We start from the raw sequence: 12,451 nt of genomic DNA, 5'->3' as shown, positions 1-12,451 counted from the left end.
GCTCCCTGAAAATTTCCTAGACAAACAGGTAGCTTGTCTTCACGGTGTTCTAACAGTGAGAGGAGCCTCCAACCCCTGCCTGATGAAGGTTAGAAAAACCAGTGGCAAGTGAACTGCTAGTAGGTGAAATCTTCCTACTTTCTTTTCTCTTCCCTCCTCGTCCTCCCTCTCACCTTTTTCATCTTCCCCCTTCCCTCATAATACAGCCTCATGGGACACCCACAGTCTAAAGGGTGAGGGATAAAGAACCAGCAAAGGAAACTGAGAAGTAGTAGACCAAGAGGTAGGACTACCAGGGGAATCTGATCAGTAAATCTGCCACCGGAAGAGTGTTTGGAGGAGGAGGAGGTGCTCAGAAGTGTCAGACAATCAGGAGGTGAGGAGGATTAGCACAGGGTAGAGTTCATGTGGTGAGAGAGAATTCATGGAGATCCTGAAAAGCAAGATGGTAGCAGAGTGAAGAAAGGGAAATTCAGATTGCAGGGGACCAAGATGCATCTCAGAGGACTTGCAGGTAGCTGGTGTGTACAGCCCACTGTGGAGTTTGGGTGGGAATGGGTGCAGGGAAGTGGAGAGGTAGCTGCAGACTGCAGTGGGTTTGAGGGATTTCAAAATGTGAGTGAAGGTTCAGTAGTTGAAATGAGTGGGTAGTGGCTAATTTGGTTCTAGACCCATTTTATAATTTTAAAAACTGGCTACATACAATCGGCCTCATTCTTTGAGAATCTCTTTGAACTAATATGTACAATTCTTTGAATTTTTACTATCTCTTTGAAGCTTTCCCCCAGAATCAAACCCTCTGATATTTTGGGCTTTTAGAACAATGGAAGACTCTTGGATTCAGAATATGATCTAAATTCTGCTTCACTATTTACGGGTAAAACTCTGTTGGTTTCCATGGGAACGTTAGATCTCAGGTTGATGGGCTGGTCGTTTGGCTTTACTGTGCCACATAACTGTTGGTGGTGATGCATCATTGAAATTCAACTGGGTGGTTTGTTTTGGAGGGCAGTTCCTAGTAAGAGTAGTAAGGGTATTTATTGAGCACCTGTTGGGTACAGTGCACTGTAGTAATTGCTATAATTTTAAGAAAAACTTGGGGGTGGGGGAAAAATAATGTAAGGCCCCTTTCCCAAGGTCCATCCCCTCCTTATTCACTTTCTACCATTTCAGTTTCTCCTGTGTATTCTGTGACTGCCGGCTGTGGTCTGGCAAAGTCGGATTCTCCCTAAGTGTCACTGCCGTGCTTATTCACAATTGGTTGGAGTCGTGGGCCTTGCCAGGAATTGGAATGGAGTTTTGCGTTAGCACTGTCCTCATTCACTATCTGGATATTTACCAGATTTGGGAGGGAAAAAGCCCCCAGCATATTAAGTGCTTACTATGAGCCCACCCCTTACTAAGCACTGGGTTTAATACAAGATGATCAGGTCAGACACAATCTCTGTCCCACGTGGAGCTCACAGCCTAACGGGGAGGCAACATGAATTGGGTTAAGTTTACAGAGCAACCACATTTAATCCAGCTACATCAAAAACCAAACGTCCCTACGCCTTACACACCAACTTCCATAGTCAGGTTGTGACAGTGACAGGCAGTGACTCTAACTTTAGGAAGGATTCACAGTGGAATTTAATTTAGGTGAAGATCGTTTGAATTCAAAGGGTAAAAATGTCTAGAAAATTGGCTGGGTTTAAAACTAATTGTGCCTCTTTTAAAGAACAGAACTGTTCATTGATTTTATGGAAAGCAACTTATCTTGGTCACGTTGTTTTATAACCGAATAACTCATTTGACCCTAGTGATGTGTCCTAATACAAAAGGAGCCGAGTGGAGAATGGTGAGGTTTTTTGTAATGATACAGAATACTTTCATCTACAGGATTGTATTTGCATCTCTTATACCTGATAGCTTTCTGTTTTGGTTTTCTGCTGACAGGTCACATTTAGGGCAGGCAAAACATAAGGCATATAGCCCTCCTGAGAGTAGAAAATCTATTTCTAAGGCACCCAAAGTGCAGTCTAATACTCCTTCTGAACAGCCAAGGGGACACCTTTCTAAAAGGTAATTCTTCTTATTGCTTATGATGTTGCCTAGGGCTTCTTATTTGCACAAGAGCCATCGCGTAGCGTTCGCGTCTCATTAGGTTCCTCTCAGTTAAATTTTGCTAAATGTTTTTGCCCACATCATGGCTTAGAGTTCTCGAGTGGAGATCTCTCACTTTTCACGCTTCATCAGTGATATTGATCCCGAAATTCCAAACCCCTGTCCTCTGGAGGGAGCTGTACATTTTGTGTGAACACCCATAAGCTGCTCAGTGTGGCTCAGCGTTATTTGCCTGCTCTCGTAGTTTTGCTTGTGCTTGTGCTAATTACCCCGCTGGCTGAATTTTTCTTTTGATTAAAATAGAATAGGCCCAGAGGCTTCCAAAAGCCGGGAAGGAGAAGTCCTCATGAAGTGCCGAGGACACTTGACAGCGTTGCTTGTTTTGTGGCACATTTACATTGCTTGCTTTTATCGTTCATGCTTGTTTCATTCGGAATATGTCAGGAGACTATCCCACATGTCGGTACCATTAGGTTGACTAATTTGAACGACCGAACTACTTTGGAACTCACGTGAGGTGCTGCCCCTGTGGCAAACAGTACTGCTGCTTTTATTCAGTCACCTCCCGATATCAATCCCTAACCTCCCCACTTCATGAATCTTATTTTTGCCTTTGTCCAGTTTGCCCTCCAGAGTGATGTGCCCCCTTTAAAAACGCAATTATTGCCTGTTTCATTCCTCCTTTGTTTGGCCCATACCACCCTTTAAGGCTCCCAATTCCACAGATTTAGAAATTGGGAGGTTGCGATTGTGCTTTTCAAAGAACTGATGAATGAATAGTATTTCTCTGTTCTTGTCCACTTTCCCCAGAAGCTGCAGTTCTTCGACTGTGGTCTTAGTACCCCAACCGGAGGAGCCAGACAAAGCCAATACTTCAGACAGACAAAAAACGGAACAGGTGCCTAAGAAAGACAATTCTCGAGGAGTGAAGCGCAGTGCTAGTCCAGATTACAACAGGACCAATTCTCCCAGCTCTGCTAAAAAACCAAAAGCACTTCAGCAAACTGATTCTTCCTCAGAACCAAACAAACCGCATACTAAGTCAAAGAAGAGACACTTAGACCAAGAGAAGGAGTTGAAATCTGCACAATTGCCGTCGACGAGCAAGGCCTATACCAGAAAGGGTGGAGCTCCCGGTAGCTCGCGAAGTCAGAAAAGAAAGAGGACAGAGAGTTCTCCTTGTATAAAGAGTGATTCACCTTCTGAATCAACTGGTGCTGAAGAGAGATCCGCAAAGGCCACCAAGCTGGCTTCAAAATCAGCCTCCTCAACCAAAGCTGGGTGTAGCACCATCACTGATTCTTCTTCTTCTGCCTCTACATCCTCCTCCTCTTCTGCCGTTGCCTCCGCTTCCTCTTCTGTGCCTCAAGGTGCCCGAGTGAAACAAGGAAAAGACCAGAGCAAAGCCAGGCGTGCTCGCTCCGCCTCCAGTCCCAGCCCTCGCCGAAGCAGCCGCGAGAAGGAGCAGAGCAAAACCGGCAGCTCTTCGAAATTTGACTGGGCGGCACGGTTCAGCCCTAAAGTTAGCTTGCCGAAAACCAAACTGTCTCTACCGGGGTCTTCTAAAGCCGAGGCTTCAAAACCTGGCCCTTCGGGATTACAAGCCAAGTTAGCAAGTAAGTTGAATGAGACATTTCTGTTTCTAACCCGCTTCCTTTGGCGGGGATTCTGCTGTTCAGGAGGTCTCTTGGGCAGTCGCTCTTCGGTCTGGAGGGCAAGCTCAGGATGGCTCCCTGTCGTTTGGCTGTGCAGGTGTGGGCTTTTCCTTTCGTTTTTGAAATTTTCTTAGCGAGAGCCAAAAAGGTGACTAGATCTGCGTCAGCAGCTACTGATCCTTCTCTGTCCTAGCAGCCGGTATCTCAGCCGCTGGACTCTTCATTGGATGGAGGTTCTCTCTTCATCCTTGGAAAAGATGGGTAAAAATTGATGGAGTGACAGGCCGGAATCTTAAATTTGTTGACAAGTATTTCATTCAGTCTTTGCTCTGTGTAATTAATAATAATAATACCTGGCCCTCATTGGGAGGAAACCTTTGGGCACAAAAGTAGACATTATTATGCTTAGGCCGCCTCCAATAATAATAATAATAATAATAATGATGGTACTTGTTAAGCACTTACTGTGTGCAGAGCACTGTTCTAAGCGCTGGGGTAGACACAGGGGAATCAGGTTGTCCCACGTGGGGCTCACAGACTTCATCCCCATTTTACAGATGAGGTAACTGAGGCACAGAGAAGTGAAGCGACTTGCCCACAGTCACACAGCTGGTAAGTGGCAGAGCCGGGATTTGAACTCATGACCTCTGACTCCAAAGCCCGGGCTCTTTCCACTGAGCCACGCTGCTTCTCTAAGAACCGATACATTGGCCGGGAATCGAACCTGGGCCTCCCGCGTGGCAGGCGAGAATTCTACCACTGAACCACCAATGCTACGAGACAAGGATGTTAAATTTTGTTATAAGATGGAAGAACTTGGTGTCGTTGCCGATTTAAAAGCAAAAGAGGATTTTCATTACATTGTGCTCACAATTTTGTTCGAAAGGGAGATGACAAAAGTTGAACTTGTTCCACCTGTTTAAATCAAATCTATCGTAAATATGGGTTGAAAGTTTGTGGTGACAGACCGGCTTCCCTTTAGGCGGGAAGTCAAGCCGACCCCCTCGCAGGCACACCTGCCCCGGGTTCTGCCTCTGTCCCTTGAAGAAATTGTGGAGGAACGAACTGTGGGCACTCCCGCCACTTTAGAGGGGGTGAGAATGGTCCCGTTGCCACCAACCTGATGAGAGTTTTGGCCGGCTAAGAGGAGGGGGCGGTGGAGGCTCTCCATTGCTGCGTGACCAGAGAGGCTTTTTTCCCTTTCAACACCACCTTCTTTTCCCTGAGGGGTGACGGCGATAGAAGCTGAGAATATCTCTTGACCCACTCGGCTCCGGAGGTATCGCCAGGAAACCGGCAATACTCGCGGTTCCCTGATGGTACCCAAAGAGGTGTAACGGCCGGAAAACAGAGACCGACTCTGTGGTCAAGAGGGTGTTCTTTTACAGCTCACGCCGACACTATGTAGCAAGGCTTAGGTGGGATGTGGCTATTTTGCCATGTGCAAAACGTACCCGTTGGTAATCAATACGTATCTGCTGTGTATTTCCATTGCGAGCCCTATGTGAGTGTGGCGTCCCTTCTTTTTTGATAATGACAAAATCAAACAGGCATCCTATAGTTATCCCTTTCTTGGATAAGTTTCCGTCAATCAGTGTTTTGTATCGATTGTAGAGCATTGTACCGTGTGCTTGGGAGAGGACGTCAGAAACTAGAGTCAGGTTCCCTGCCCTCGAGAAATTTACAGTCTGCAGGTGGGGGGGAAGGTAGACACACATTTATTTCAAATAGCGGGAGCAGGCGGGAGTATAAGGGTAGAGTCTGGTCCAAGGGTAAAACAGGTGACTAAATGGATGAGTTAATAATTAGCTCACACAGATTGATACAGTCCACCAATCAGTATATCGATATAGTCAGTTCTGGCGTACCGTGGGCTTTTGCTGCGAGTTTTGGAGAGGACACGCTGATGTTTTCCAAAGGTAGAATCTTGACTCACTGTAAAGCAATGTGCAGCATAGCCCCATTCTTTTTAGGGGTTCACATTACACTTGGTGGCTTTCACCGCTCTTCTGCCCAGTGTAAGCCCGGTATAATGAGGGAAATGTCTTCTGATAGACACTTACATATCTAAGTTAATGGCCAACTCTGCTTTTACGCTGTCAGTGGTATTGACTTAGTGCTTACGGTTTGCGGAGCCCTACGCTACACGCTCGGGAAAGTAAAATACAGAGTCGGTAGACATGATCCTTGTCTACAGGGGAGACAGACTTTAAAATAAATTAGAGATAGGGGAAGCAGAGTATAAGGTTATTTACGTAAACGGTGTGGGGTTGGGGTGAGTATCAGAGGGCTGAAGGAGTACACAGCCAAAGTGCATGGTCAAGGTACAGTGGATGGGGAAATGAGGGATTAATAAAAATCCAGTTAATCAATAGGGATCCGATCCAATCAGTAATATTTATTGAATGTACTCCGTGCAGAACAAAATATTAAGTATTAATACTTAACAAAGTATTAAGAACGAAGTACTCCATTGAGATGTGATCCCTGCCTTGAGAAGTAGCGTGGCTCAGTGGAAAGAGCCCGGGCTTGGGAGTCAGAGGTCGTGGGCTCTAATCCCGGCTCTGCCGCTTGTCAGCTGTGTAACCTTGGGCAAGTCACTTAACTTCTCTGTGCCTGTTTCCTCATCTGTAAAATGGGGATGAAGACTCTGAGCCCTACATGGGACAACCTGATTACCTTGTATCTACCCCAGCACTTAAAGCGGAGCTAGGCACATACTAAGCGCTTAACAAATACCAACATTATTATTGTTGTTATAATTCAAGGAGTCTACCATCTAGCAAGAGAGAGAAAGAGAGAGAGAGAGAGACTGTTACATTATGGATAGGGAAAAGCCACAGAAATTTTAGATATTATAGATAAGTACTATGGCTCAGAGAACGTAGGGGAAGGGGTTGGGGTGAGTGAGTGCCTAAGGGCTTAGATGATGAGGACTCAAGTACATAGTGAAGTGGAAGTGAAATGATAGTAGGGGGTGGGGAGATATGATATTTAGAAGGACTTTGAAGTTGGGGAGGGTAGTGGTCTGTTGGATGTGAAGGAGGTGGGTGCTCCAGGCAAGAAAGAGGGGTGGGAGCAGTAAGTCGACAACAAATGAGAGCAAGGCACAGTCTGTAGGTTGGTGAACTCTTGGGTGGGCAAGCATCATCGGGGAATTCCTGAAGGAGGAGCTTGCTGTTAATAGGACTTTGTAGGAGGGGTGGGCGGGCTTTGCCACACTCTGCGGTATAGGGAAGGACAGTCCAAGTGAAAGGAATGGCAAGGACCTTTGGAAGGAGGTGAAAATGTTTAAAGTGAGGGATGGTTAGGAAAGTTGCTAGGAGGAATGAAGTTGGGGTGTAGAAGAAGCGTTGAGGGAGTCATACTTTGAGATGCTTTACATTTTATTCCCCTCCCCTCAAGTTGAGCAGCTCTTAATCATTTTGGGCAGAAAACCCAGAGACACTCTCTTTCATTTTAATGTCTCTCTTTACTCTTAGGAAATTTTTTGTCTTCCTTAAATCTGTCTACCATTTCATTAATGGAATGATTCAGTGTTTGAGGCTGTGATCCTGACCACCGGTGATGAAAATCAGGGCTCAAAATTACTGTCACCACTAGCTTCTTGGTAGTCTGGCTCCCAGGATCAGAGGCCTGCATGAGGCTCGCCTGTAATAATGATAATAATGTTGGTATTTGTTAAGCGCTTACTATGTGCCAAGCACTGTTCTAAGCGCTGGGATAGACACAGGGGAATCAGGTTGTCCCACGTGGGACTCACAGTCTTAATCCCCATTTTACAGATGAGGTAACTGAGGCACCGAGAAGTTAAGTGACTTGCCCAAAGTCACACAGCTGACAAGTGGCCAAGCTGGGATTCGAACCCATGACTCTGACTCCAAAGCCCGTGCTCTTTCCACTGAGCCACGCTGCTGTTGTTCTGATAGCAGCCTAGAATGTCAGATTTTAAGAAGGGATCTGTCCTCTGGCAATTGGTGGGACATATCCTGGCACCTAACAGTCAATGACCGAGGGCCCCCCCGCCTTTTTTAATAGCTAGGTCTCCAGTCCTGGTCTCCATCACTAGCTAGCATGATGTCAGCTAAGTTGGTGGTACATGCACCCCCTCATTCTGTTCCCAAGAACTCAGGATACTAGAAACATACCTATTCCAGGTTACATTGAGCCTGCACGCGTGCACCCCTGCATGAATGCACTCTGTGACAAAATGTTTGAGATTGCCCCTTCAGAAAATCCCAGGAAAAGGAAAGCACAATAAACTCAGCACTTATTCAGATTTCCGGTTCCCAGTTTTTTTTTCTCCAGTAACTGAAAGGTTGATTAGTTGATTCTTTGAATTTCTGACTCTGGATGGAGTCCAGAGGTTACCTCAGCATCCCACCCCAAGGATCAGAAAAGAAGCTCAGGTGGCCTCTTTTGACAGCAGCCTCTGAACTAAAAATAGCCCTACTACTCCAGAGGTGCTGCTGAGAGAGTCTCTGTCATCCCAGATATTTGGGTGTATGAAATAGATTTGGTCCTCGTTTGCATTGTGGCTGCAAGATTTAAGTGACTTCTTATTAAACTGAAAATATTTAGTGAAGTGGCATGGACTAGTGAATAAAACACACGGCTGGGAGTCAGAAGGACCTGGGTTCCAATTCCGGCTGCCACTTGCCCGTGGTGTGACCTTGGGCAAGTCGCTTCACTTCTCGGGGCCTCAGTTTCCTCATCTGTAAAACAGGGATTAAGACTATGAGCCCCTTGTGGGGCATTAACTATTTCCAACCTGATTATGCCTCAGTTACCTCATTTTAAAACAGGGATTAAGACTATGAGCCCCGTGTGGGACATTAACTTTTTCCAACCTGATTATCTTGTATGTACCACAGTGCTTAGTACAGCATCTGGTGCATAATAAGTGCTTAACAAATACCATTAAGAAATTGTTAAAAATGATGGTGGTCATCATAACCTCATACTCTCCCATTCCCTCTATTTCATTTCATTTTAATGTGTACCTCCCCATCTCCCCCTTTTGACTGTTAGCTCCTTGTGGGCGTAGATCACGCTTATCAACTCATATTCTGCCATGGGCTTAGTACAGTGCTCTGAAGATAGTAAGCACTCAATAAATAACATTTTTAAAAATGACATTTAAGTGCTGTGTGCCAGGTACTGGTCCATGCACTGAGGTAGATACAAGGTGGATCAGGATGGCTATAACCCATATCTCACATGGGCGTCACTGTCTTAATCCCCATTTTACAGATGAGAGTATACTTCTTACTGTTACTTCTCTGAGGCCCAGAGAAGTAAAATGACTTCCCCAATGTCATTCAGCAGCCAAGTGGCAGATCCCGGGATTAGAACCCAGATCTTGTCTGTGCTCTATCAGAATAACCAATCACTTCTCCCTAACCCACGGTAATATGGCCCTGCTCCAGCAGTGGATGCATTTTCCAGGTAACCTAATCCTTTATTTTTAGAATATAAAGAAGAGAGTTCCTGCCTGGAAGATGATTAGGTAAAGGGAGACCTACCAAGGATCACGGCACCCACATTCTGGGCCACAGAAAGAAATTGTCCCAAAAGTTTGATTCCCATGGAACCAGGACTCAGGCCTTTGGTATCTCCTCCACGTATATTCTGTTGTTGCCCATTAGAGTCAGATAGCATAGGATATAGTGATTTGGGGTAGGCACCCCAGATCCCACTTGAGTGGAGGTAGTTCACACTTCATGAGATGTGGCACCTCTCTGTGTTTGTGGTTTGCAATTTTAATTTTATATACCTATTTAAAAAAATCCATGGCAGTTACTGAGATAATAGGCACCTGGGGAATGAAATCTTGAGCCTTTCATGTTGATTAGTCATAGCTTGCAAAGCTGACAAACTGAGGGGCTGGAATTAGAGAGCAAACAGGAGATTTTTTAGATGGACAGGACCCTTTTTATCTGTTCTGGTTCAATTAATGCAAAGAACTAACCCTATTTGATTACCAAAGGCTGGTTAACATTAGCAGTGGCTGACACAAACAGGAAAAAAAAATCTAGAATGGGAGTGGAGCAAATACAGGAAAAAGAAATAATAATGGTATTTGTTAAGCACTTATTATGTGCCAGGCACTGTTCTAATCACTGGGGTGGATACAAGCAAATCGGGTTGACCCAGTCCCTGTCGCAAAAAGGGCTCACAGTCTTAATCCCCATTTTACAGATGTGGGAACCGAGGCCCAGAGAAGTGCAGTGACTTGCCCGAGGTCACACAGCAGACAGTTGGTAGAGCCGGGATTAGAACTCATAACCTCTGACTCCCGGGCATGTGCTCAATCCATCAGGCCTCAAGGTAGTTCTGTGAAAAAGTTATTTGATTATATGAGCTTAATTATAATCAGAAATTCATTCTAATCCAGCATCTAGACACGCTCAATGTTTTAACTTGCACCTCCCCCGAATTGGTTATAACTAGCCTTCATTTGTATAAAATGACATTGAGACTGATCTGCCCTGGTCCCCTCACTTCGCTAGGGGTGGTCTCTTATGTGGCGATTTGACTACACTAATTGGACAGGTGAGAAGTTCAGTTATAGCTTGGTTGAACCTAAGGTGTCAGCAGGACATCCAGGTGGAGATGTTCTGGAGGCAAGTTGAAATGCAGAATTGCATCGTAGGAGAGAGATAGATTTATAGTATTAAAAATAAATCTAGTATTTATAAAGGGTTTATTGGGTGCCAGGCACTATTCTAAGCTCTGGAGTAGATACAAGATCATTGGGTTGGACGCAGTCTCTGACCTGCATGGGCCTCACTGTCTTATTAGGAGGGCGAACTGAGGCCCAGTGAAGTGACTTGCCCAAAGTCACAGCTGCCAGGAGATGGAGCTGGGATTAGAATCCAAGTCCTTGGGACTCCCAGGCCCATACTCTATCCACTTGGCCACACCGCTTCTCTTTGGCTACAGAGAGGTGGTAGCTAAAGCTGTGACAGCGGATGACCCGCTCAAGAGAAGGAATGTAGAGCAAGAAGAGTTAGCAACTCAGATCAGCCACGTTGGGCACTCCTAGTTAAAAGGGATGAGTTGTAGAAGAGGATCCAGTGCATGAGGCTGAGGAGGAGTGGTCCATGGGGTAGGAGAACCAGGAGAATCCTGTGGCGGTGAGCCCAGGGTGAGTTTACGTTTCCGGGAGTAGGAAGTGATTAGCAATGGCAAAGGCAGCCAAGAGGTCATCGGTCACCTTAGAGAGGCTGTCGCAGTGAAGCGAAAGGGATGAAAACTTGATCATAGTAGATCAAGAATATAGATAATAATAATAATGGTACTTATTAAGCATTTATATGCCAAGCACCGGGTTAGCTACAGAATCCGCACATTGGACCCAATCCCTCACGGGATTCACAGTCAAGGTGGGAGAACTCATGTGTAACCCCCATTTTACAGGTGATAAAACCGAGCCATGGAGAAGTTGAGTGACTTGATCCAGGTCTCACAGCAGGCAAATGGCAGAGCTGGATTAGAACCCAAGTCCTCTGACTCCCAGGGCCGGGCATGCAGTAGGTGTCTATATACCACTAAGTCAGTTGGTAGCATTTATTGACTGTCTGTGGTGTGTAGAACATTGCAGTAAGCACTTGGGAGGATACAAGAGAATCAGAAAACATGGTGCTCACCCCCAAGTAGAATAAAGTCTAGACACCTAGATAAATTAGAGGTCGGGAGGTAAAAGATCTTATAAATAAGTATGTAAATGCCGTTGGGGTGATAGTAGCAAGTTCTGAGGGGGGTATGGCTGGGTTGAGGTGAAAGTTTGGAGGACCTAAATTGGGGAGATTAAAGATTACTTAGAGAAGGCCTCCCGGAGCTGTGATCTCAGAAAGGCTTTGAAGTTGAGAGCTGTGGTATGCTGGAGTTGAAGGGGGATGTGAGCAAGAGGTTAGCGCCAGGAGAGGTGAGAACGAGGCACTTCCTCAGACCCGGTTTTCGAATCTCTTTTCCAAAGGTGGGAGACTACGTGGCCTGCAAGCCCTTTCTCGGGAAATTGGAATATGGCACTGAGTTACTGTTCAAGTTACTGTACTTTTTAGGTTTCTAAGGGCCCACTTGCATCCATCTCCCAGGTAGATACATGGAAGCATTCTTAGACTGCTGCAGGATCTTGGGGCAGACATGCGGATTTTAGTTATAAGCTGACAAATCTTATGTCGGTTTCAATTTAAGCTTTCTGTGGGAAAGGCTGTCTTCAGTGAAATTTCAACCATCTCTTGGCCATGGTCACGAAGAAGTGGAAAGGATCTGAAAGCACTTTGAGAACTGATTTTCCTCACAGAAACCTAAGCTGAGGCACAGTGGGCTGCCCAGGTGTCTTTATCAAAGAAGTTTTGTACAGGGGTATACTAGGCAATTAGTCAGTTTACCAGTTTTTTGAATGGATAAGCATTCTTATTTTTGGGAACTCACTTAAAGAGGTGAGACCAGGTGTCCCTCCCTCCTCCATTTGGAGACGGATGCACACAAGTAGTGGACACAGGGCCAGCATTCCCATGAAAGGGAGTATTCTCTTTCTGTTTCCTTTGGGATTTTCCGCTCTAATTTTCTGCTCTGATTCCTCCAAATCAGAGAGCCCGGCACCCATTTTCACTCTCAGAAGCCTGAAATTACCTCCCACTTCCTCAACGGTATTCTGGGTATGCAATCTTGGGAGGAATTTT

General features: G+C 45.6%; 1 protein-coding gene and 1 non-coding gene across 19 annotated transcripts in view; one reads left to right on the top strand and one right to left on the bottom strand.

Annotated features, from left to right (window-relative positions):
- TRIP12 (thyroid hormone receptor interactor 12) overlaps positions 1–12,451 on the top strand; it is a 143,296-nt gene that overhangs the window by 51,635 nt on the left and 79,210 nt on the right. For 13 of the 18 annotated variants that reach the window (XM_039912589.1, XM_039912640.1, XM_029061937.2 and 10 more), the window contains exons 5-6: positions 1,939–2,064; positions 2,917–3,722. In XM_039912589.1, the coding sequence (XP_039768523.1) occupies positions 1,939–2,064; positions 2,917–3,722 (932 nt within the window). The remainder of the gene's footprint in view (positions 1–1,938; positions 2,065–2,916; positions 3,723–12,451) is intronic. The other 5 variants (XM_029061986.2, XM_029061978.2, XM_029061961.2 and 2 more) reach the window with 1 other exon arrangement.
- On the bottom strand, positions 4,465–4,535 carry TRNAG-GCC. The gene has a single exon. It is a non-coding gene; the product is annotated as a tRNA-Gly (tRNA).

This window comes from Ornithorhynchus anatinus, chromosome 1, assembly GCF_004115215.2.
Source record: "Ornithorhynchus anatinus isolate Pmale09 chromosome 1, mOrnAna1.pri.v4, whole genome shotgun sequence".
Lineage (NCBI taxonomy): Eukaryota > Metazoa > Chordata > Mammalia > Monotremata > Ornithorhynchidae > Ornithorhynchus > Ornithorhynchus anatinus.
Note: the sequence above shows the minus strand (reverse complement) of the source record. Positions and strands in the feature narration are given on the sequence as shown.